At 39.2% G+C, this 26,851-nt stretch overlaps 1 protein-coding gene across 1 annotated transcript in view; it reads left to right on the forward strand.

The window, feature by feature from the left end:
- The window catches only part of LOC137140528 (collectin-12-like), a 40,462-nt gene that overhangs the window by 7,413 nt on the left and 6,198 nt on the right, over positions 1-26,851 (forward strand). The window contains exons 3-17 of the mRNA XM_067528745.1: positions 10,375-10,497; positions 12,569-12,655; positions 12,754-13,797; positions 14,184-14,726; positions 14,849-14,988; positions 16,444-16,553; positions 16,706-16,821; positions 19,153-19,194; positions 21,955-22,039; positions 22,223-22,298; positions 22,487-22,582; positions 22,687-22,833; positions 23,386-23,476; positions 23,648-23,843; positions 25,614-25,708. Coding sequence (XP_067384846.1) covers positions 10,375-10,497; positions 12,569-12,655; positions 12,754-13,797; positions 14,184-14,726; positions 14,849-14,988; positions 16,444-16,553; positions 16,706-16,821; positions 19,153-19,194; positions 21,955-22,039; positions 22,223-22,298; positions 22,487-22,582; positions 22,687-22,833; positions 23,386-23,476; positions 23,648-23,843; positions 25,614-25,708 — 2,991 coding nt within the window. The remainder of the gene's footprint in view (positions 1-10,374; positions 10,498-12,568; positions 12,656-12,753; positions 13,798-14,183; positions 14,727-14,848; positions 14,989-16,443; positions 16,554-16,705; positions 16,822-19,152; positions 19,195-21,954; positions 22,040-22,222; positions 22,299-22,486; positions 22,583-22,686; positions 22,834-23,385; positions 23,477-23,647; positions 23,844-25,613; positions 25,709-26,851) is intronic.

The following is a 26,851-nucleotide window of genomic DNA, read 5'->3' on the forward strand; positions in this document are numbered from 1 at the left end:
TCTCCAATGAGGAAGCCATTAGAGAAAATGTACTAACTCCAAAATAGCCTGGTTGCGAAAAAAATATTTATCACACTTATGTAATCCACATTTCACAAACAATACTCGTGTTTTTCCTGGTTGTAGGAACATAAACAGGACAAAACAGGATCTTGAGAAAGATTGAGATCACATTGCCTGATGCAGCCTGTTAGTACTTCCTTTACAAAACCCTTTTTTGCCCTTTGCCTAAAACCTTTTAAACAACTTGAGTGAAGGAAGCTGTTTTATATCTAATGTGGGCTTTGTCATTAGAGTGGTCACTGCTTATTATAATCACATTTTATGTGCTGGCAGACTATAACAAGTACTGCACACTATTAGAATAATATTAGTAATGAAGCACGTCACTGTAGTTAGTTGGTTTGGGGCTTTTAATTGAAAGTCCTATTGTCATACAGCGGTTAATATTTCACAGATGAGACTTTTCCAGGCATGATACTGATAACATTAATAACAGCTAATCTCTAGATGAATCTGGGTTGTAGATAAACGTAGAGGCTGCTTCCTTACCTTCACTGGAAGTGTGTTCAGCTGAGTTGGAGGGCAAAAGAACATGAGAGAGCATGTGCTTATGGGGTGTGATTGTCATAGTGAAGGTGAAGAGCAATGATCAACCCCGTCCTCTCTCTCTCTCCAAGGTTCACATGCTTGTGTTTTCTGTGAAATGACCTCATTCCCACATGCCAACCCTGGAACATGAGCAGCAGGAGCCAAAGTTTTCTTATTGCTATTCTCCACTCCAGTAAAGTTTGTGGCTTCCAAGTCGTGCATGTGACGGGGGGTAAATGAGAAATGTCGGTTGTAGCTGAGCATGTCTTCTTATTGTAAATGTCCTCCTCCTTATTAGAGATGTGGTGCCTATAAAAAAGTATATATCTCCTGAAGGTTTTCTCCTTTTATTTCTTTCCATGGTCATAGTTAAATCACGGTCAGTGTAATTTGGCTTTCTTAAAAATCACTTACAAAAAAGCTTCTTTTGTGTCAAGGTGAAAACGGAATTCTACAAAGTAATATCAGTTAATTAGAGTGATAAAACAAAAGAAATAAATGACTGCTGAAGGTATTCACCCACTTCTAGTTGGCTCCAATTCCAGCATTGAGCCTGTCCAGGTAGGTCTTAATAACCTTTGAACTTCTGGACACTTTTTCCTCATTTATCTTTGAAAATCTGTCAAATTGCACGAGGATTATTTTGAGATGTGGGGTCTCACTCAACATTGTTGTCTTTGAATAAATTTTTTTTGCTGAAGGTAATTGACTTATCAGGAAAAAAAATCTAATGCAGACTGCATCAGTTTTTCCTCTAGTATGTTCCTATATTTGACTGCACTCATTTTGCCATTATAATTTGTACAGAGCCTAGTTCAGAGAAAAATCTCCACAGATGCTGCCACCATGCTTCACAGTGAGGATGGTGTGATGATGATATCTTCATCATCTAGTCTGATCATCAGACCAAATAACTTTCTTCCAGTTGAACTCAGAGACATTTTCTGCCACTTTCTCACAAAGCTCCTACTGCTGAAGAACTCAGGCAGCATGTATGTATACTCTGTCTTACCCCAGCTGATGTATCTTTAGCTCCTATAGACGAGTCATACATGTCTTAGTGGCCTCCCTCACTTGTCTACTTCTTGCTCAGTCACTCAGTTTTTGAGGCCGACCTGCGTCAGGCAGATGTGTCATGTTGCTCCCATTTGTTATGCGACATTTTTTCACAGAGTTGATTAGATTCCTTTGTCTTCACGTTGTAGTTTTTCATTTTGTATTTTACTATACTGCAAAGTATAGTATTTCAGATGCACGTGGGAAGAAACGTAAAAAGCGTGTACTTTAATCTGCTAGTGCATAGAAGTCTACTGCTTGGAATTGAATGTGTTGATCTTGGCTCATTTCCGTCTTAGCCACTTAAAAGAAATAGGTGCATGGTTTTATAACAGTGTTACACTGATGTTTGCAATCACTTGAGTGATAATTTCTCAAGCCTGAACCCTAATATACATGTTGAGTGGTTGAAATCTCTTGTTTGTAAACCACCTGTTTATCAAATGTAATTAAGTCAATCGTTCTAAGGAGGTTTGTATATATGTGGTGAGAGAATTCTAATTGTGGAGTTCAGGTGCCAAGTGTGTTCCTGCTTTAAAAATTCCTTCTATTAGTGTGGGTGCAGGTGCTATTTGAGTCTGATTTTACAACTTTCCCTAGGAATCTTAATTCTTTGTTACAATAAAAATCCTGCCAGCCACCAATGTTTGTGTGTGCCAGTTCGTGGAGGACACAAATCACATGTTGTATCCCACACCAGAGTGAATAATTTGGATTTCTTCCTCTGAACGGTCAGATTTTTTTTTACAAGTATCCCCAATGCAGTGGCCCTGCTTTGTGTGTGAGGCACACTTGGGTGCTTAGAAGTCTTTCTCTTGGGATTATGATATACGACCAATCTGTCATAGACTGTCAGCCTCTAACCAAATACAGATGGGATGACAAAACCAGATCTAATCAGCTCCATGTCCACTGCTTTACTGGATCTGAATCCTCATTTTTACAGGCCATCTAACCGTTTTCCCTACCAATTGGGCTCTGTGCATTTTAGGAAAATAGAAGAAGGAGCAGCTGCTCAAATAACAAAGAAATGCACATTTGTCCTACTGAAGGATGTTTTTCTCTCTTGATATTGCACAACTTTCATGAAAGCATGCCAGAGTTTTTTACGGACCCTCGGTTATACAAACTTTGCAGAGAAAACTGGATTGTGATAAAGTAACAAGTTCCAGGGACATGTCTACTTAAATAATCGTGTGTATCTCTACTAAAGGATAATTTCTTATTGTGAAAAAAGGAAGAAAGAAAAATCTGTGCAGTCTTTTGTTGTGACACTCCTAATGAAAACCCTCAATGGAAACAACAGTCTTTGTTTAACCTCAAACCAAGAGGAACATTCATGCATCAAGTTACATTTGTTGTCAACCCACTATTTTGGGCTGACTGCAGTTTCCTTATGTTAACTAATGAGGAACTGGACCAGACAGCTGATCTGTATTTCAGATGAAATTCAACCAACGGTCACTCAACAGACACAGTGTAGCTCTACGTTTCTGAATATGTTTGTTAGATAATGATGCAGTTTTAATAATCCCCTATGGTTTTGCCCTGCTTCATAAAAGGCCCAGTAAGCAGATTTCAGTACTTTCACTGTCATGATGACCTGTCATGAAGGATTAGGTAGTGACAGTACCTGTGGTTGTATGAAAATGCTGAGCTAGGATTTTCATACAAAGTTAAATACTAGATTATGGCAAAGACGCTTATTAAAAGTTAGTGTATCATCAAAATGAGAAGATTGTTTTATTTTAATGTACAAAAGTTACAAATTTGGGTTTTAGTATTTTACTTGTGCTAAAATCAGGCATTGATTTGGAACGTTAATACTTATTGGTTGTTATTGTAATTGTAATTTAAATAAGATTTTTATTATTAATCATCATTATCATTACAGTATATCCAGTTCCTGTTTCTGGTGAATTCAGCAGCACATTTCTTTACCCTAAAGAAAGATTGTTAGTAAAAACCGTGTTCAGCAACAGCTCAAGAACCAAACATGCATGTTTGCGTAATGAGGGCATTTCATCCAGCCAGATCTCTGGCTGTAAAGCTCGTCTTACCCATTGTGAGAAGGAAGTGAGTACCACTGAGAAGGCTTCTTATAAAAATGATCGGAATATCCCACTGAAGGCAACGTTTAAAACCTTACTGTACTCCCTATGATGCTCGGCATGAAGGGTTGATGTATCAAATGTTGGCATGCGACCTTTGATTTGGCTCCACTATAACAGGGTCCAGATGTTCTAGAGGTCCAGGGCCCAATTAGAAATGTCATAAACCTGTTACCAAACACATGCAGCTCAGGCCTGCTATGTTAGCTCTGCAAATTTAGAACCCTAATATCTCAGTAATCTGTCTCTGTGCTAACTTCCCTGGATGCAGAGTGTTTACTTGTTAACATGCCAGCTGGCAACATTAATACTGTGGTAGCTATGAGGTCCAGAGGGGGACACCAGGGGCCCAGTGAACTTTGTTAAAGGTTCAACAATGTCTGAAGACTTAAATAATGTCACTGAAGCAGTCCTTGAGTACAATTATCCATCTGATCTGCTTATATTATGGTAGATTGCAAGTAAATCAGTATATACACAAATATTCTGCTTCGCAATCAGAATTGACCACTTGTTCCAGTTCCCAAACAGATCCTTAAAGGGATCAGGAGGGGTCTATAAGTACATCAAACTCAGCTTGATATTGGGTTTTGGGGTAATTTTAAATGTAACACACTCATGTAAGATGGTAACCAAGGTTGACGTTACATGCTAAACATTATTTTGTGAACAACATTGTAAGGATGTTAATGTGCCTTTAATATAAGACACTGCGGTGTTTATCGTTCTGCTATTTCTTCCTTTGAGAGGTTCTGCAAACAGTCACGTCTTCTGCCTCTAAACATTCTTCGTACAATGCAACTCACATACCACTTCCATTATTGGGAAACTTGTCGTTCTACGTCACAAATCCGAGCTCAGTGTGAAGGGGCCACCAGCTGGGAACGGCTGCTTTAGAGGATACTGAATCTCCAATCAACTGAAATGCTTGTTTGGATGTCCTAACAACAGCACTGCATGTCTTCATCCTCACAGACTTTTCTGTGCCTTCTTGTGTGTGCTTTGGCTTGTTTAAATCATTTTTAAACCTAATTGTTTCAGTACATGGCTGATTGTGGAAACTACAAACTGTAACCTGAACCACAATTAGATGTAATGATAGTTTGACAGTTTCTACATTTGGAGATAGATAGCACGCAGTAATGTAATCACAGCAAAGAAAGACACGTGTGCTGTCTTTGGAAATGTCGGGGGGAAACGCTGCAGCATTTGGCAGCATTGTAATCTGTCAGACTCCATCCAGGTGGACTTGTGACTCATCCCCTGTCTGTGTGACTACTGGTTTTTCATATTTCACAAAATGAAAGACTCCAAATTCTTTGAATCTGAACTGTGGAAGCCAACAAGTTACTGTATATGACATAACATTAACGTGTCAAAAAGGGGCTACACATGCACACACACGAAGCTTTAGACTGTACAGGCTTTCTTTGTGTTGCCATGGAAATTTCCACTGCCAGGAGTGAGACAGAGCATGCAGGCAAGTCTAATAGCAGGTACATGGAATAAGGGAAGAAGTGTTGTGGAGAGTTTTTTTTTCTTTCACTCAGACTCCAAATTAACTACAGATGTTTTACAGATGCCACACTCGATTTTCTCTATTTCTGTCTTTTCTCTTTCACCCTGCTCCTCTGCCACTGTCTTTCTTCACTTTTCATGTGAAATTCCCTTTTTCCAACATTCTCTTCACTTTTTCCAACATTTATGATTAGTGATATGGCTATATAAATAACATTTAAGCCGATTTATTGTGAAAAAACTTTAGCTGTGTCTCAGTTTAGGGGGCTTCGAAGGCTGCATTTGAAGTCCCGTTGCATCCCAGAATTACAACTAGGCTGTCCTACTTTAAAAGGCTTTTTTATAAAGAATCATAACAATCCACAGATTTCACTCATTCTTCTTTGTGCACCCGCTGTACAACACTGTTTATTGTTGTACTAATTAAATTAGTACAACAATAAACAGTGTTGTACGAACTGCAAGCGACGAACTGCAGGCCTCGAGGGCTGCAGTCCTGCTTTTATACCAGCTATCCCTGCACAATCCTTATACTCTAGGTCCTGACTGATTTAACACACCTAATCCAGGTAATCTGCAGTGGATAATGCAGGGCTAGTGGGAAAACAAGCAGGGCTGCGGCCCTTAGGTCCCGAGTTCGCTATCTCTGGCGTAAAACATCCATCTAACTCTTGTGGGTATGGCAGGTCTGAGATCTGCAGAAATTAGACTTCTGGCAGGTTTCCAAATAGTCACATTATTAAGAAGAGATTAGAGTTGACAGCTATGCTGGTGACTCAGAGGCTGTACATAAACACAGCAGCACTTTGAGCTAAATGCTCATTTCAGCAGGTTATAAAGGAATTTTCTAACATGCCGGTGCATAGTTTAGCATTTTGCATTGTCAGAGATTGTTAAAAGACATCTAATGGTCATGTAAGACCAATCAGTGTTTGCAACTTCCCCAGAACAACACGGACAAGTTAGTAGTAAGTAATTAGTAATTGCTACAGCAGCACAGGAAAGCATTCAGTTGCATTTATTGACTGGCAGCACACAGAGGGGTTTCTAGCCTTAAAGTACCTATTTTAAACCAAACTACCATCTTTGTGTAAACCTCATCAAGTTGTTTTTGCATATATACCTAACCAAAGTGGGACTGAGTGACTAGTAGCAGGGATAAAATGTAGTTTCAAAATAAATGCTTATACATTTAGTTTGGTAGGCTCAGTCCAGAAATACAGTATATCCAGTGTACATTATTTACATATACAGAAACATGCCAAACCTGGGGTACGTGCTTTTCACTTGAAGGCATTAATATAACAGTATCCGCCATCATTCCTCTGGTCTTTCTAGTCTTCTCTGGCATTTATTCACCTTCTGGGGATTATGTTGCAGGAGTCCAGCATGTTGATTGGGACGTCCTGGCTGCTGTCCAGCTTCTTAACTCTCAAAAGCCCCTGTGTTCTGCACCAGGCTCTTTGGTTTACCAGTTTGTTTGTTTCCAGTCAGCTCATGACATGTATTTGTCAGCGTGTTTACGTAGTGTGGTACTTCATAAACACAAAGCAAAAGGTCAGAAGGGTCATATGGTTAGGAAACTGACTCGTGAGGTAAATCATCTCGGGTTATAATACACAGCACGTGCGAAGAAGAAACTATGTATTTTTTTGTGATTTGATTTGTTTCTGCTGCTGCATCCTTGGATTATTGGCATCAGGATAATAAGAAAAAAAAGTTTAGTCAGAAACATAGAGCAGAATCCATAATTACTATTACACACCTTAACATTTCTGTGGATGTAGCTGCAACAGAACAAGCAGTAAAAGTATTCTTGAGAACCTGATATGCCCTTGGACACTGGACCTGCACAAAACCTCCACCCTTTTTTAGTTGTTTTGAGCCTGTTTTTTGTATAATGTGGTAATTTACTGTCTGTTTTTTTGACATTTAGTATTTACTTTTAGTTAAGTGTGATGTTTGTTTTGGGGGAGGGGGTCATTTTGTGTCTGGGTTTAGTTTTTTGTGTCTGTATCTATTTTAAGTCTGTTTTTAGACATTTTCTTTTGCTGTTCTTGATTTTTTTTTTTGATTGTGTCTTTTAAGTGAGCTCTTTCAAACAGGAAACATGAAAAGTCATTTTAGAGGATCTGGTCAATGGGGACTCAATAGTATCCCTCTATGCTTAGCCCACACATAGCATGTTCTTTTGTGTGTGTGTGTGTGTGTGTGTGTGTGTGTGTGTGTGTGTGTTTGTGAGTGTGCGTGCATGTGTGTGTGTGTGTGTTTGTGTGTGTGTGTGTGTGTTGGGGGCGTCTTTGTAACAGAATACTTCAGTTAACTTGGAAGTGTTTTTCTTCATTCTGGTACCACACGGCTGACAGAATAATTGTATGAGCAAAATTCCATGGAGGGAAGCAGAAAACTCTCCAGCGACAGTGGCAAAATGTTGCAATCCTGGACAGAGCAGCTGCTGGCTCTGCCCAGAGTGATGTTCTATGTCAGTTCAGTGGAAGCAGTGGTAGCTCCGAGAACATGACAGTCTGGGTTTGTTTCCTACAAAGTGACAGTATTAATTCTAGAAACGTTACCTTTTGTCCAGACACCACATGAGCATTTAAATCATAGTCCTGAGAGTTATTGCACTTCATCTTTGCTTATGATTTTACTATTATAGACCATTTGGTCCATGGTGGACAGATATCTTTAACGTTTATGCTCCCAGTCAGAATCCCAAAGGTAACCAAGCATTTCCCATCAATCCACCACCGTTCCCCAACTATGGAAAAATTTGATATTTCCTGTTCATTGCAACTTTTCAATACTGTCTTAAGGGTTTGTGTTTACATTACTTTATTATTTACATTACTTACATAATGGCATATTGTTTTAACATATTCTGTTTCACAAGATATGACTTTAAGATTATCAATATAAATGACCTTATAGTACAGTTATTTAGTTTGAATGCTGTTAAAATACAGCTGTGTTAAATCTCAGTAAGCCGTAAATGCAGACTGATGATAGAATTGCTCATGACTATGCTGCTTTATGCAGTTTTATCACACAATTTGAAATATGGACTATTTAGTAAAATAGAAGTGTTTTATCTTACTATGACTCACTCAGAGCTCAGAGAACAAACTCAGAGCTCACGTCTAAGATAGATTCAAGCACCAGCACATCTTTACATTTGTAACACTCTCAGTTACAATAGGGGTGTAGATGTGGAATATCCATTTTGAGTGGATCACAAAAGCATGTTAAAGACATGTACACATTATGACATAATCATGATTCTGTGAATTCCACCACATATTGTCACTATGGTCCACTTCAAACCCTAATGAACACAGCTAAAGCTCCGATGCTTTGCTCTTGATCCCAAACCTGCAGATCATTGGCTGTGTGTTTACATGCAATTATGTTATCCTTTAAGCTGCATGTAGTCAGGACCAATGGTGAAGGGGATGGGGAGTGGGTTCTCTAAAGGAGCTGCATACATATGCCTACATATCCATCTCCATGGCTGGGCCCCTTTGAGGTGGTCGGACATTATGTTTGCACAGATGTGTGGGTTCAAAGCCAAGAGGCCACCCTCCAGTACCCCTCCGGTGGTCCCGGGCCACCCCTGACTGGGAAGGGGACAAACTCTCCCATGTCCCAGTATGGACATACTGTGGCTTTACCTCTCATGCTGTTTTAGGGAAGACGTCGTATGAAGAAGTCAGTCCAGCTAGAGAACTTAACCCAATGGAAACAACAGACCTAACCATAATGCCAAGGGGCCATGTTTTAACCAGCCCATGTTGCTTTGGTCTCCGACTCTGACTTTAATGTTTTTTAAAGGAGAAGTTTTACTAAGAGAGGCTCAGTGGTTCAGCATAGTTTTCATATAAAGGGAAACTTTATCTTTATTTATAACACATGATAAAATTGCTATGTTACAGCAGCAGGGTATAGCCTTCCAATACCTTTACGGCATTATAGAGACTGTCAGTCTGTAGTCCATAGTGCCTTGTTTTTAGCGCTGTCTGTCTTCCCCTTATACACCTACATTTCATTTTGTGTCAGGTCTTGTGCCTCCTAAGTGTCCTAATGTGTATTTGTATTTCATAATGTAACGCCCTGCTGAAGAGTTCCAAACTAAAAGCGTGTAATGGGCAAGGGTTATCATTAAGCAGATTATAAGACAGGTTGTAAATAAACTCCTAGGTTTGCCAAAACTAAGATGAATTGTGTAAACACTCATCACACTTATAGATTTTATTGTCTGCTTCCATGCTGTTGGCTTGTTTATAACATATTGTATGACTGCTTTTGTTTACCCCATGCATAGCTATGAGGGAACCAAAGCCCAGCATCTAAAATAGAGGTATTTAGGTATTTACACATTGCATTACCACAACAATGAAATATAAATGTGATGCTTTTGCTTATGCTAAAACAATTTATATTATAATCTTCCTGTCAGTTTAAGCGTTACAGGTTTTCTCAAATTCTGTCTTCTTCTATAATCCAAATTAAAGTTTATTCCATCCACTGTAAGGTCTTCATTACTTATTGTTTGCCCACCCCAGCTGCACTCCTTCTCTGCTTGCCAGGGGCTACTTGGTCAGTTATAATGAAGTCAAGTAAAGATCCTGCCTATAGTTTAATGTTCAACATTGTATCACGTGGTCTTCACATAGTGAACATCGACTACGTGAATGACCACTGTGCTGTGGTTTTGGTTCGGATGCCAATGAGGAATGACACAGAAGGAATGGTAGTACTTTGGTTTGGTTTCCCTGGCATATGGATAACACATGTGCAGTGTTTTTAAGAATTCATAGTCAGTCTTCTTGCCTATTCATAAGTGCAAATGTTTCCAATTCATACTTGGCTGAATAAATGCACAGCATGTCCCACTTTAGAAATGCAGTACTAAACTTAGTTATGAAATGAAAAAAGCATCCCATGTGATTTCACTTTTGAATGAAAATGTCTGGCCCACTTTCATAATCTCACTGCTCTAGTTGCACAATAGTTGCTACTACACTGTATTGTATTATTAAGATGACCACTTACTGTATACTGTTATTATTTGTGACAGAGATTCTCTTGTATGTTGCAGGGATACAGGAGGGTACAGAGTGCACCAAGTGTAAAAATGACTGGGCACTGAGGGCAGCTATTGCACTCCTCTATGTGCTCTGTGCCCTGCTGACTATAGCAGTGGCTGTCCTCGGATACAAAGGTAAGACCGAGCTGAAATTTAAAAAATGCTTCTATTACAGCACAAGAGTACAAGAATTTCCCTTTTCCTCCAAGTCCTCAGGTCCCTCTGTGCAGTCTTTCTCAGTCCAAAGAGTTTGATAAAGGTCAATTGATCGCTTCAGTGACAACAAAGAGAAAAAATTAATTCAGCCAAGAGAGAGTTAAAGATTTATCATTTTAATAGAGCCCCTTGACAGAATCCATCGTTTACTCTCCCCTAAATTGATATATTTCAGACGTTAGTAATAGCCTGAGATAGGAAACATTTGCCGTGCAACATTTTTCTAAGCATAACTCATTGTTGCTGTTTCTCCCTGATTGAACCTGGGCAACAATCTAAAATCGAAACCAAAAGAAATCCAGTTATTTCAGGGGTCATCAGTATGGAATGTACTTTGTGTATTGCCCAGACTTACACATCTGTGGCTAAATCAATCACTGAAAACCTGTCAAAATATCCTTGAGCAAAAATTTTAAGTCCTGTTTTGTGTCCAGGGCCCCTACCCCTAAGAGCCATGTACCTCAGCCTGCAAGCAAAACAACACTTTTGGTCCAATAGCAAAGGACTTTAACCAGAACATCTACAAGTTTACTCTAGATCTAAATCTGCATAATATGTTGTAAGTGCTGTCATGATTGCTTTAGGTTTACAGCATTGGGTATTTGTTAGCATAGAGCCTGTATGATTTTTGATGGTTTGGCTCTAATATATACCAGATGGCCATGCAGCAGCTCTTCAGGCTTAACAGCCCAGAGGAGATTTTATGGCTTGGTAGCAATTTCTTGTCTCAGGAACTACAGGTTGATTCACAAATGGCTTCAAGTGTCCAAAATAGTTTAATTTTGAAAAACCCCAGCATAGGCTGGATTCTGTGTTGTTTTTGTTTTCTTTCTTTAGCCTTTATGTTACATATACTGCAGTTTCTAAGCAAACATACATATAAATACAGTTTTCTACACTGATAAAGATATCGCTTAGTCATGGCCACTCAAATACCTATTTTGTCAAAAAATAAATGTTGGTATTGTTTGTGTCATCTGGTGTGTCTGCTCCCTCTGCATGGATAAACATTGATCCTCATGGGCCTCATGTTGAGTAACAGAAGTCTCATAGCTTGGTTCATAACTTGGGTCATAATGGGCAGTCATTACGCTCTACTCAAATTAGCAGCATTATATAACATCACATCATGATGCTTTTCCAATACAGGTGAGGTATAAAAACATTAGCAAAGCGAAATAAGAGGGTACTTTATGTAACAGATCCGGAAGGACAAAATCTGTATAACAGAGTAGCAATATTATTATCTTCAATGATAATAGAATAGAGAAAGGTTTAGCATTTTACAAGGAAAGCCAGACTATACTGAAGCTGCCAGCTCTTCAAAACTGGGCTTATGTGATTTATTTTGTCCCAGACGGTGCTATTTTTCCATGTTTTTGTCACTACTGGAATAACCACAGTGAAAGCATAGGATGTTGTCTGTTGTGCAGTTTTTAGACGCCCACATGCCGACAGAAAAACAAACCGTGGTGAAGAAGAGATGTCCTCTCACTGCAGATGTGAGGAGGAGAGAGAAAGTGAAAGCAGAGTCGGACCACATGTGTGTGGTATTCATTAAGTGTTGTTTATACTTTTGAAGAAGAATTTGTAAATGTGCAACTGGGAGAATTGATAGTTGTATCGATCAAAAGATATGTAGTTGCCTGGTTACAGTATTCAGAGGCAACTCTTGCTTGTGTTCAGATGGTATGTGCATGTTTTTGAAGTTATTCACTAGACTGAGTTGCATACAGCAGCACCCTCTGCTGTTCAAAATCACCTCTACTGAACACGTTTTCTGCAATAGAATTTATAGTTAACACTTTTGTATTTATCTATCTGTCTCCCTATCTGTCTGTCTATCTGTCTATCTAGCTAATAGGTATGTGTGTTTGTGTGTGTGGGTGTTATAAAGCACACACACACAAACATATACATATACATATATATAAATTTATAGTACATATCTATTTACATGGCACCTCCTTTCTGATTCCTGTTTTGTCAGTGGTTCAGAGAATGGACAGCGTCACAGAAGGCATACAGAAATATGGAGGCAAGATCAATGCTGTGGAGACAGACTTAAAGAAACTAGGTAAATCCCATTTATTAACACAAGATCAGATATGAGAAATACTTAGTTTACCCTTACATTGATCTTAACACGGATATTGTTGTGTGTCGCCTTCTCAGATGATAAGGCTGGAGAGAAATCACTTAATGCCACGAGTGAAATCAAATCTTTCAAGTCAGATCTGGAGACATTACAGAATCAACTCAATGACATTGCCCTCAGGGCAACTAGAAACAGAGACGTTCTGAATGAGCTCCAGACCACAGGAGATGATGTGCAAAACAATCACCTGGCCCTGCAGAGATTTCTGGAAGGCAATGCTGCCTCACTGAGGGGGCTCAACCAGACCATAATCTCTTACAGTGGCTTGATAATGAACCTCCAGACAGACACTGCGCGGCTCCAGTCAGAGATACAGGGCCAGGTCAAAGTGCAGAGCCAGAGCCAAGTAAGTATCAGCGCGCTAAACATCTCCCAGTCCCAACAGCGTAATCTGCTCATTACGCTGCAGAAAACCATTGAAGACGCAGGCCAGGCAGTGCAAAAACTGAAGACTGACTATCAAAGCCTGCAGCAGACAGCCAGACAGACCCGGGCTGACACAGAGTGGCTAAAGGAGAAAGTCCAGAACCTACAGGTTTTGGCAGCAAACAACTCAGCCCTGGCCCGGTCTAATGGTGAAGCTCTGGATGACCTCGGGACTCACCTCAGCACTCTAGCCAGCCAGATCCAGAACACCTCAGCTCTCACCGAGGGGCATGACCAACGATTGCATGAACTGATGGACCACCAGAGAGACCACGATAACACCACCTCATCGAAGTTTGATGAGATGGAAGCACGCTTGGACAGAAATGAGAACAACATTGACCTTTTGACAGGAAACATCAGCTTTTCTGCACAGCTCCTGGGTGCCATCAGCTCTGACCTGAACGGCCTGAGGTCTTGTGCTGAGACAGTGATGCAACATTCAGACCTGTTGCTAGGGCTAAACAGCAGTGTGACAGAAGCCAGCATAGAGAGCAAAGACCTGCGTGCCCAGCAGGATGAGCTGGCAGACAGGTTGGACAAAGAAGTCAACAACCTGTCCATAGTGATGGAGGAGATGAAGCTAGTAGATAGGAAGCACTCACAGCTCATCACCAACTTCACCATCCTACGGGGTAACAATTCACAGTGTTTTTGGTGTGCATAATTGAGTGTTATGATTTAATTCTAGGTAACTATTTAGATAACACTGTATATTGTTAGTACATCTCAAATACATACATTCACCAATTGAAAAATCCATCTTAAACTGTAATTGCAAATTATCTAATTGCATGTTTTTTTTAATTCTGGTCAAACCAAATGAAGAGATTCTGACCGAGAAGAACATCCATAAAATTTTTAATTAAGTTCGACCATGTCTGTCCCTGGTGCCGTTCTATCAGCGAACACCAAATACAAGAAATGGATGTTTTCTTTTGACAGCACAGAAAAAAACTGCAACCTTAACAGTAACACTACCTTCTGACACAAATAGTCATCCGCTGGTGTTATTTTTCAGGTCCACCAGGTCCAAGGGGTCTCAAGGGAGACAGGGGTCCACAGGGGCCAGTGGGCCAGTCAGGACAAAAAGGTGATAAAGGGGACAAAGGGATGCCAGGATTGGTGGGACCTAAAGGAGACAAAGGTGCTGCTGGACCTCCAGGTGCGATTGGTCCACAGGGTGCCCCTGGGCCTCGAGGTCTTCCAGGATCTAAAGGATCCAGAGGGTCTGGAGGTCGACCTGGAAACACTGGTGATAAAGGAGACCCTGGCACTCCAGGGTTTCCTGGTAGAGATGGACAACCAGGGTCACCAGGACCACAAGGGCCACAGGGGCCCAGGGGACCAGCAGGACCTGCAGGGCTATCGGGGCCTGCTGGACCTGCTGGACCTCCAGGTCCTCCAGGGCCACCAGGGTTACCTGCACCTCCGATCCTTGTATGGCATCCCCACCCTTCTCAGGTCCCTGAACTCCCAACACCACGTCAACCTCCCAAACCAGCAGAGGGAACACAAGAATCAGTATCCCAGCAGCCCCCTGTTGCTCCTACACCAGTGCCTGGTGAGTTAAAGGATTACATAAGGGTAGAAAACACTGTATCATTATGACTTTGGTATTATGTGTGGACCTTGATTTTGATTTTTACTTATTTAATATAACACTCTGCTAATAAATCATTCCAGGTTGCCCACCTGACTTCATAAAGTTTGGAGAAAGCTGCTATTATGTCTCTAGTTCTGAGAGACTAAACTTTGATGAATCCAACCAGTTTTGTACTAACATTTCATCTCATATGCTCATTATCAATGACAATGAAGAACAGGTAGATATAAACAGACTCAGATATTTTCTTTATTGTTGTCAAAGAATATCATTAATATCATCAATAACGATATTTAATTACCACCCCAATTCCAAAAAGTTGGTAACATGTGTAAACGTAAATCAAAACAGAATGCAATGATTTGCAAACCTTTTCAAACCATATTTTACTCACAATAGAACACAAACATCATATAACTTGAATAATGTAATGAAAATATTAGTTCATTTTGAATTTAATGGCAGCAACGCATTTTTAAAAAGTTGGAGGAGAGGCAACAAAAGGCTGGAAAAGTAATTGCCACAAATCAAAAACAATTGGAGGAGAAATAACTAAATAGGTTAACTGGCAAGAGGTCAGAAACATGTCTGGGTATAAAAGGAGCATTTCAGAGAAGCAGAAACTCTACAGTGTAAAAGTGAATAAGGGTTTCACCAATCTTAGGCAAACTGCGTTTAAAAATTGTGGAACAATTTCAGAAATTATTTCTTCAATGTAAAATTGAAAAGACTTTGAAGGTCCCACCATCTACAGTATATAATATCATCAAAAGATTCAGGGAATCAAAGAATCTCTGTGCACAAGACTGGATGCATGTGATCTTTGGGCCCTCAGGTGGCACTGGATTAAAAAAACTGCATGAGCTCAGGAACACTTCCAGAAATCACTGTCTGGGAACACAGCTCACCGTGCAATCCACAATTTTAAGTTAAAGCTGTATCATGCAGAAAAGAGGCCATATGTGAACAGGATCGAGAAATGCTGCCATGTACTTTGGGCACAATCTCATTTAAAATAGTCTGGGAAGCCTGCATCTGTGATGGTATGGGGGTGCATTAGTGCCCTCAATGCTGAAAAGTAAATACAGGTTTTAGAGCAACATATGCTCCCATCCACAAAACGTCTCTTTCAGGGAAGGCCTTGCAAATTTCAGCAAGACAATACTAAACCACAAACTTCATCCATAACAACAGCATGGCCTCACAGGAGAAGAGTCCTGGTGCTAAACTGGCCGGCCTGCAGTCCAGACCTTTCACTAATAGAAAACATTTGGGGCATCATAAAATGAAAAATCCAGCAACAAAGGTCCAGGACTGATAAGCAGCTAGAATCCTGCATTAAACAAGAATGGGACAATATTCCTCTCCTAAAACTCCAGCAACTGGTCTCCTCACTTGTACAGACAGTTTTTAAAAGAAGAGGGGATGCTAAACAATCGTAAACATCGCCCTGTTCCAACTTTGATATGTGTTGCTGTCATCATATTTGCAGTGAAATCATAAGATGTCTTAGTTTGTTAATGTTTAATTGTGAATAAAATATGGGTTGATGATATTTGCAAATCATTGCATTCTGTTTTTATTTACATATACAAATCCTCCCAACTTTTTTGGAATTGGGGTTGTACTTATTACTTTGTAAAATTTGTAAATGTTTGTTCTTTTCTATTTGTAGCAATTTGTGAGAACTGCAATCGCAGGAAAAGGCTATTTCTGGCTGGGCATTACTGACAGGGAGGAGGAAAATGTTTGGAAATGGGTGGATGGCACCATACCTGTTTTCACGTCAGTTAACCCACCAAATTGCTTTTTACATCAAAATGAAATTCATGTGTTTTTATTTATTTCTAATTCTTTGCTTAATTCTGCTCAATACAACACATTTCTATAAATGTGGTTGCAGCACTTCATCTCTGAAATGTGTTGTTAACTTTCAGTAAGTGGAAGCCTGGCCAGCCTGATAACTGGACCCACGGCCATGAAGAAGGCGAGGATTGTGCTGGCCTTATCCATAATGCCAACTGGAATGATTTCTACTGCACTGACCGCATTGGTTTCATCTGTGAACGTGACTCTGATTGTCAGTGCCTTCTGTATATCAGACTGTTTAAATGAATGTGAATGTTTAAATCTCCTATTTTTCTTTGTTTACTTATCACCCATACTAACAATGTTTTAGTCCACCTCTCCATATTTTTAAACTGTCCCACTGGTTTTATTTCATTCGATAACTTATTCCACATCTAAATAAAATAAAATAGCCCACAAATAGGTAATAATTTAGTACTTTTTAAAATATGAATCAAAATGGGGCATTGGTATTTTTTCTGCTGTCGTGAGCACCAGTGTTTAAAGCATCAAATGAAATAATTCATAGTAAAGTACAGTGCTCACTGCCAAAACAATCTTTGGCAAGTTTTTTTGGCAACATCACACGGTCCTCATCAGTTGCCATGGGAAATACACGAGAAATACATGTTTCCACGATTCTGAGCACCAGGAATTTATGAATGTTGAAGATTTAGAATACTTTAGATTAAAACTTTATTCTTGATGTTAGAAACAATCTTCAAATTCAGGCTTTGAAGGATTTGGTATCTGAGTTTAGACACAGTTTAGGTTTTATACAGAGTAGAGCTTGTAAGCACATTCTAAACGTAATAAATGTATCTTATTTGTTCCATTTCTCCTGTTGTCTTTGCAGTAAAAGTTCCAGTTTTATAGCATCCACCTAAGCTGTCTGTAGGAGCAAGGTGAAGAGGGCTAATTCAAGGCTGAAGATGACAGGATATTGAAAGACACACGGAGGAGCTCTAGATGACTAGGGGACTCTGATGAAGCCGGACCAATCTAACATCAGTGATCTTCGTCATAAAGGCACTTTACAACACAATACGGTGCAGAACACAGAGCCAACCCACTGATTTCGTCTTTGTACTGAAGGAAACAGAAGAATGTACACTAGTCATTCATTTAGCAGATATGAACGTCATTTTTTGGTGGAGCCACTGTTGTACAGGTGTATCTGTAAATAATATTTGACAAAAAAAAACATTGTTAGTTTGAACTGAATTTTTTAATGTTTTTTATCTTCCATGTTAATTTTTACACTTACAAAATACATTTACATCACAATGTTTTTAATAAAATGTAACTATTTTTATACCGTTTAATACTTCACAGATTCCTGAGACGGAATGAATAAGCACTCATCATCAGCAAATGACTGCAAACAGATAATACATGGAAATAAAGCTAGTGCAAATTCCAGCTTGCTACAATTTGAAATATCAATGTGATTTTTCTATTTCATAATAGATGCTCAGTGTGAGCAGTGCTGCTGTTTTCTGAAGGACAGTATTAGTTCAACTTTAGGCTGCCAGTATGAGTTTTATTCAGGATGTGATTCATATTATCGGTATGTCAATGTTTTGTGTTGTATCCATTGTAATACAAGTTATTGCTTATGCCAAATACAATGTGTGAAATATTTTACGTTTAGAGATAAATTTAGAGAGATAAGTTTAGATATTTCCAAATAATAGACTGCTTAAATCACAAGGCTCATTATGCTTTACTTAATTTACCAACTTCTTATGGATCAGTATCACAATAAAATTGAAAATGAGTTTGGAGTCATTGTTATTGTCCTAGATTATAGAGCATGAAAACAATTTATTCACCTACTGAAACTCAGGTGATTAATCCATAATAATCATTTTTTAGATGATTATAGTTTTATTAAGAATCCAATCTACCAATATTGTAGTAAATTAAGGTGTAAAATAAATTATTTTCCTCTGACTTGGACTAGAGTAAAAAACATAATATACAAGTACCCTCACAATGTAGCCAACTTTGTTACTCACAACATTTGTAACCTTTAATTTCGTAAAATACGAGAAGTACTCAAGAAAATACTCAAGTTTGTACTGAAATGCAGTAACTTGGGAAATGTAATTAGTTACCTTCCCCACAGCTGTTTTGCTATCGACGCGTACACTTAAGGTCACATGATCTCCATCACCTGACAATGACATGATTTTTTTTTTTTTTTTTTTACAGACAGGACATCTTGCAGCTTACGAGTAATTTTCTTTTGTGTATATCAAAGTGAGACACATTAACTGCTGTCTTGCTTGCAAGGGTTAAATCCTAGTCGATATAAACAGTTTTATTTAACACGGGACGGCGCGCGTCAGCTACCCAGCATGCCTCGCTTGTTGCCGTCTGGTGAAGGAGTGACAGTGTAGAACAGAGTCGTCTAGCATCATTTGACATTCATGAAGTTGTTGTTACTATGCATTTTTATTGTATGAAATAAGAAACAGAGAGAGATAAAACCACAGTGGAAGGCAGGAATCGGTTGTTGTCACTACACCAGCAATGCCTCTGTTCACGACCAACCCATTTGACCAAGATGTTGGTGAGTAATCAGAACTGGGGGCTATTTCTTGCAAGCGAGCTGAAGTAGCTTTGTTTCTGTTGTCCCTTTCAGTTAGCCCGTGGTCTTATGCTGCTTATGCCACACAGCTGCCTTGCAGCGTATATGTTATGATATAAGCTGATATTTATTTTAAGGTCTGCCTCCCTCGTGCTACTTGTGATTCGCCCAGCTAGCCAGAGAGAGCACCGTTGGCTAACTAGCTTGACTCCTCTTGTGTGGAGAATTAGCTAGGTGGCTAGCAGTAATTAGCATCCAGATTCCTTAAAAACGTTCACAGAGTTCGACATTTGACTCTTAAGCCTTACCGCTAACGCTCCTTCATGTTTTTATCGTGTAAGCCATGTTTTTTAATTTTATCTCGATATTAGTGACACTGTTGATATACGTGGGGGACACTTATGTTGTCACAAGCTCAATGAAGTAGCTAGCTGGGCTTCTGCCTTATAACAAACGTTACCCCGTATTGACCATCCAACATCGTTAGCCTCACATCTCAATTAACAGATTAACAGAAGTGAAAGAGGATGTGGGTGTTGTGTGAAAGCATAAAGCTACGATGTGATTTCCCCCCCCCCCCCTTTGTTCTCTCTCCAGTGGTTAACCACAGCATTAGTATGTAACATGAAGAGTGTGAAGGCGGTCGGGCAAAGCACCCAAAATACCTGCCTGAACAGTACAAACTATCACCCTGAGATTTAGCCTAAAATGCTAGTTTGCAGACATTATGTCACAGTGAGTAGTAATGGCTGTTTTGGCTCTGTTTTTAGGAATACGTGTGCTGTCTCTTGACAGTGTTGTTGATCATCCACATGTAACTAATAAAAAGGAGGATATTAGTATAATATAAGCATTTGATATTTGGATCTTTTTCAAGCAATGTTCAAAATATTTAAAACAGCTTATTATGAACATAACACATTTATATGATAAATGCAACTGGTGGGAGAGCTGTGCAATGCAGCTAACTTCTATTAAAATTGCCACCATGCCATCGTTTTATTGCATATCTTTCCATAAAGTATATTGCCGTGTTCATTGAAGCCTTCTGCCACTTAATTTTTCAATTTTTTTCGGTAGCACTTGTACTTTTTTGTGTATGTATGATCAGTTCATATCCTCTCTTCAGCAAATGAGTTACTAAGCAGACTGACAGCAGTGGTCATAGCTGAATTAGGTCATGTGATCAACCTCAGGGCTGTGTCCAAACCCTTACCTGACTCTTTTACTCTCTCAAGATACACAGTGGAGAGTCACAGATGCACAAACACACACATACACACACACACACATACACCTTCATACTTTAAAAAAAAAAAATTAATTTAAATGGTAAAATTAGTTTGCGATGAAGTCTACCTATAGTGGAAATGCACACACAGACAGGAAACACACTTTCTCCTTTTGTCCATATTCTACTTTGAATGCTGGACCATTCAAAGTAATGATATTGTGATTGTTTTTATTATTGTTATTATTATCATTATTATTATTATGTCTTCCCTGGGTTGTTGATGTTTTTTTGGGGGGGAGCTAGCTAAAGTATGCTACTTTGGCATAATTTTAGCTTTTATACTCTATAATACCTTTGTACTATAAATCAATGACATCATCAATTACTTATCTGCCTTTGACGATTTAAGGGTTGCTTTGAAGTTTGCCTAACCGTTATATAAGAAGGGGTCATTTCAGCTTTTCTTGGGAAATCCTTTCAGTGTCGAAGCATTCACAGTATATTTTCTTTTCGGAAATGCTTTTTGTAGTTTTCTGTGGTTGACATGTATTGTCATTATTTCTCACATTTTGACTTTGCTTTGCTTAGCAGTCAGTGACTGCTGCCTCAGTTATAAAAGCTGTAAAACAATTGGCTCATAAGTCTCAAATCGTTATTATCGGGTTTGTAGAGGTTTTATGTTCATCATTAATAAGTCAATTTTTATGATAACGGGTTAAGAGTCCACATAAGTTAAAAACACTGAGTCCTTGATATGTTTCTATTCATAGGCCTTTATTTCAGTCCAACCAAAACAAGGTTTTTCACTCTTAATGTCTCAGATTAAAATTTAACATTATACATTAAACTTATGCCCCACAGGATACATTTTGCAGAATGAATGATTTTGATACTACTATATTTTGATAATTCTTTTATTCCTTTACTTGCAATGGATCAGTCCTAATTAAGTAAAAGCACCTAATAAAATGTTCTTGTATATTTTATTTTCTTGAGTCTACATGTATTTGTAGACTCGTGGTACTTTTACTTTAGAGGACTACCTTCTTCCACTACAGAGGACAGAGAAACTATGATGATAAACGGGAACAATTGGTATATTTGCATAATGGCACAAGCTAAAATCCCAAATAAACCTAAAGTTAAATGACTACCTCTGGCAGTCTCAACACAAACCAAACATTTACTCCAGCAACCTTGTATTGTACCGTGTTTCTGGAATACTGTTAGCTATTTATGTGTATAATTATTTCTGCTTGTTTTTAAGGATCTACAATAGTAGCTGTTGAATTCACAGATGTTTGAGTGAAGGGGATTTAGCCAAAAAATGACTAAAGGAGAAGATCTCATGCAGGCTACAGAAATGTTTGTTTTACAATGCTGCCTCATTTATAAACTTAGGATCCTCATCTTTCTCCATTGTATTTGTCTGTAATAAGTTAATAATTGCTTTTGTAATCTTTAAACATTTCTGATTACATTGGTTGTTTGGCCTCTTTTTTCTACAGAGAAAGCAACCAGTGAGATGAACACAGCTGAGGACTGGGGCCTCATTCTGGACATATGTGATAAGATAGGGCAGTCACGCACTGGGTAAGTTAAATGTCTTCTTTTTTTTGTTGTAGTTGTTAACAGAGATATTGGAGGGGTTGCAGAAGAAATATTTACAGTCAGCTGTTCATAAAAAACTAAAATGTTTTTACCTAGCACAGCTGAATGGTTCTTTAGTCTTTGCCAGGCAATGAGTTTCCATTGATTTGTATTATTCTGTTACAGGCCTAAAGAATGTCTGCGCTCTATTATGAGAAGAGTGAACCACAAGGATCCGCATGTTGCCATGCAGGCACTGACTGTAAGCAGACCTGAAACAAAGTTATGTTTTCTATAAAAATGATGTTCAGGTCACTGAAGCACCATGTGTCACCAAATGTCATGGAAATCTGAATATGTTATATCCTGACAAATGCAACATATTGTCGCATTGTCACTGTGGATTAATAAGTAAGTCAGATGAATATGTTCCACCCGGTGTTCTCACAGCTTCTTGGTGCTTGTGTCTCAAACTGCGGGAAGATATTTCACTTGGAGGTGTGCTCCAGAGAGTTTGCCAGTGAAGTCAGCAATGTCTTAAACAAGGTATGTGATAATTTTCATTCTCCAGTTAGCACTCAATATTTCATTATCTTTTGCCCTTGTTCTCATAACATGCATTTTTTTTTTTTTTTTTTATGTGTCTCCAGGGCCATCCCAAAGTGTGTGAGAAGCTGAAGGCCCTGATGGTGGAGTGGGCAGAGGATTTCCGCAACGATCCACAACTTAGTCTGATCTCAGCAATGATTAAGAATCTACGTGAGCAGGGTGTTACTTTCCCTGCTGTGGGGTCCCAGGTGGGTAATTATGGTGTTTGCCAAAATGAAGTACGATGTGTGTGTCCGTGTGTGTGTTTTTGTTTTGTTCTGTTTTTTAAAAAACAAATTTATAAAGACTCTAACACTACATTCATGCTTGCTGTAGAATGTGTCACAAAACCCAGCACACCCCATGATTATGGGATAATGGCGTGTATGAGGGACCCATGTGTGTCTGGTGATTGCCTCAGTTGTTGGAGGGAACCCCCAACCACACTACTTCCTCTTCTGCCTCCTTCCAATGCTCACTGAAGCAAGAAGGACTCAGCACGCGTGCTGTTCAACATTTACATACTGAAACTGTCATGTTTTTACAAGGAACTATAACACTTGCTTTCTTCTTCTACAGCTGCACTATTCTAAGCTGCTGTACACTCATTCACAGCAACATCAAGTGGCGCTTTCTTTAGTATGAACACATTGAGTGACACCGTGCATCCCTTTGCCACAGAGCTCACACCTGACTCTCTGCAGCAAGCATGTTCAGGCCCTTGTGTGATGAATTGGTATGTGGTAATCATTTTTCCACAGGCAGCAGAACAAGCAAAAGCAAGTCCTGCTCTGGTGGCCAAGGATCCCTCCACCTCAACGAACAAAAAAGAAGAGGAGGACTTGGCCAAAGGTACAGAGGCTTCTAGCGAATAGTCTGGCAAATAAGAAAAAAACACACTTACACCTTTATTTAATGCGTAGATGACTGTGTACACGGGTTAATGAATTGCTGATGTTTATCATGGTTTATGCACTTTGAAGGACAAACACAACCACACATTTCTGTCTGTTTTGTTTGCAGCTATTGAGCTGTCACTAAAAGAACAACGTCAGCAGGCGCAGACCTCTCTGTCAAGCCTTTACCCAAGCACCTCTAGCCTGCTCTCCTCACACAAGTCAGACGGCAGAAAAGTCCGTGCCATCTATGACTTTGAAGCTGCTGAGGACAATGAGCTGACCTTCAAGTCAGGAGAAATCATCACTATTCTCGACGATAGGTGAACTTGCACACTCGCAAGAATAACACAGCATACAAGGAATAAATAGACTCATAGGACTTAAGGGAACTAGGTTGGGTTTTAAACATGACCCTAAGAAAGCAAGTGTATCAACCACCTTAAAAGAAAATCCCCCTTGAAATTTCACATGTCCCATAAATCTAAGGAATATCCTTTGGCTTCTATTACAGTTTGTAACAGTATTCATACCCCTTGAACTTTTTTACGTTTTGTCACGTTACAACGGCAAACATTTGTATTTTATTGGGATTTTATGTGATAGACCAACACAGTGGTGCATAATTGTGAAGTGAAAGGAAAATGTGCATTTGTATTTAGCCCCCCTGACTCATTATGTTGTAAAACCACCTTTTGCTGCAATTACAGCAGCAAGTCTTTTTGGAGTATGTCTCTACCAGCTTTGCACATCTAGATAATGAGACTTTTTCGCATTACTTCTTTGCAAAATAGCTCAAGCTCAGTGATATTGCATGGAGAGCGTCTGTGAACAGCAATTTTTAAATCTTGCCACAGATTCTCAATAGGATTTAGGACTGGACTGGACTAACACATGAATATGCTTTGATTAAAAACCATTCTGTTGTAGCTCAGGGTTTTCCTACTGGAAGGTGAACCTCCTCCCCAGTCTCAAGTCTTTTCCAGACTCTTAACAAGTTTTCTTCTAAGATTGCCCTGTTTCGCTCCATCCATCTTCCTATCAACTCTGACCACCTTCCCTGTCCCTGTTGAAGAAAAGCATCGCCACAACATGATGCTGCCACCACCATGTTTCACAATGGGGATGGTGTATTCAGGGTTATGTGCGGTGTTAGGTTTCTACCACACAGCGGTTTTCAATTTTGGTCTCATCTGACCAGAGCACCTTCTTCCACATGTTTGCTGTGTCCTCTTATGGCTTTTTTTCAACAATGGCTTTGTTCTTGCCACTCTTCCGTAAAGGCCAGATTTGGGGAGCGCACGACTAATTGGGGAGCGCACGATTCTCCCACCTGAGCTGTGGATCTCTGCAGCTCCTCCAGAGTTACCATGGGCCTCTTAGTTGCTTCTCTGATTAATGCTCTCCTTGTCCGGCCTGTCAGTTTAGGTGGAAGGCCATGTCATGGTATGTTTGCAGTTGTGCCACACTATTTCCATTTTCGGATGATTGTTGTACAGTGATCCATGAGATGGTCAAAGCTTGGGATATTTTTTTCTAACCTAATCCTGCTTTAAACTACTCCACAACTTTATCCCTGACCGTTGTGTTACTTCATGATGCTGTTTGTTCACTAATGTTCTCTAACAAACCTCTGAGGGCTTCACAGAACAGTTGTTAACAGTTTTACTGAGATTAAATTACACACGGGTAAGGCAATCGGTTCCACTGGATTTTGGTTAAGGTTATAAGAGTAAAAGAGGCTGAATGCAAACACACTTTTCAGATACGTATGTAAAAAACATTGTAAAACATTTTGAAACCCATTTATCATTTTCCTTTGACTTTACAATTATGCACCACTTTGTGTTGGTCTATCACATCAAATCCCAATAAAATACATGTTTGTGGTTGTAATGTGCGGAAATGTGGAAACGCTCAAGGGGTATGAATACTTTTTCCAGGGACCGTAGTAAATTAACCTGCTGATCTAATCTGTTGAATCTTCAATATAAGATCAGTCCGCAGCACTGACAAAATGACGTATTGAATGTAGTGGGGAAAGTTGTGTTGTAGTTTCTTTTCATATCTTTCTTTCATTCTTTGTTTTCCAGTGACCCTAATTGGTGGAAAGGTGAAACATATCAGGGTGTAGGGTTGTTTCCCTCCAACTTTGTCACTGCTGATCTCACTGCCGAACCTGAGATGAGTGAGTAAACACACTAAACCCATCCTTTATCCACTTATGTCATGTTTAGTTTTTTATAGCCAATTTAGTCCATTAGCAGTGTTGCTTTATTGATCGTGGATTGGGAAATGCATTGTCACTTAGACACAGATGGTGCAATAATAAATACAATGCAGAAAAATTCCTGTTTTTGTAGCATAAGCAGAAAAAGATATCTGGATTACTACATGCAGGAAACAGGAATTTTGAACAGATTTCCTCTTCAATCTTAAAGCAACTTTTTCTTTACATTCTCATACAGATTTGAGTGACTGTCATGTTGACAAACTATATGGGTTACAAAGTCATGAGTGCACTTTAAATTAAATTAAATCTGTCATACATTCATCATCTCCTTTATCGCTGCAACAATTGATTCTACTATGTGAGCCTTAAAAGGAATTTTCCTGGACCATCACTTTTTGAAGTGCAGAAGTCTGTTGTCTGTACATGGAGTTATATCTGAGCTCCTGTTGTAGAACAGTCAACACTTTCAAATGTTTTGAAAGCATTTTACATAACGAACTGTGAAAGAGACTTAAATGTAGGGACTAGAGCTTGAGGAGCTTCACCACAACCTTTCCTGTTCTGTGGGCTTTTTTCTGTTTGCATTCACACCACCCTGGCAGACAGTTGGTATTTGTATATTTGATTGATGGAGTCTGCAACCTTTCAGAATACCCAATAAAGTGTGTTTTGTTGACTTTCCCTTAAGGCAAGTGGCAGTAATACATATTTAAAAATTGACACCAGCTTTTATCTTCCAAAATAATGAAAACATCTTAAAAAGAGATCAATGCAGCCTGAGGTCCAAACCATGAGATGTCAATCAGCTTTATCATATTTTTCCTTAAGATGCTTCTGCAAATAATTAATTCTTCATCTCATTCATATTACACATGTGAATCCTGCTTTTTTGCTTTTTCCCTTATTAAAAAAAATACCTTCACTCAGTAAACATTACCGGAGCAACTACTGTTTCTTCCTATTCTTCTTTTCCTTTCGGCTGTTCCCTTTCAGGGTCACCATAGTGAATCATCTGACCCCATCTAACCCTGTCCTCTGCATCCTGTTCTCTCACACCAACTAACTTCATGACCTCTTTCACTACATCCATAAATCTCC

The sequence above is a fragment of the Channa argus genome, chromosome 14 (genome assembly GCF_033026475.1).
Source record: "Channa argus isolate prfri chromosome 14, Channa argus male v1.0, whole genome shotgun sequence".
Taxonomy (NCBI): Eukaryota; Metazoa; Chordata; class Actinopteri; order Anabantiformes; family Channidae; genus Channa; species Channa argus.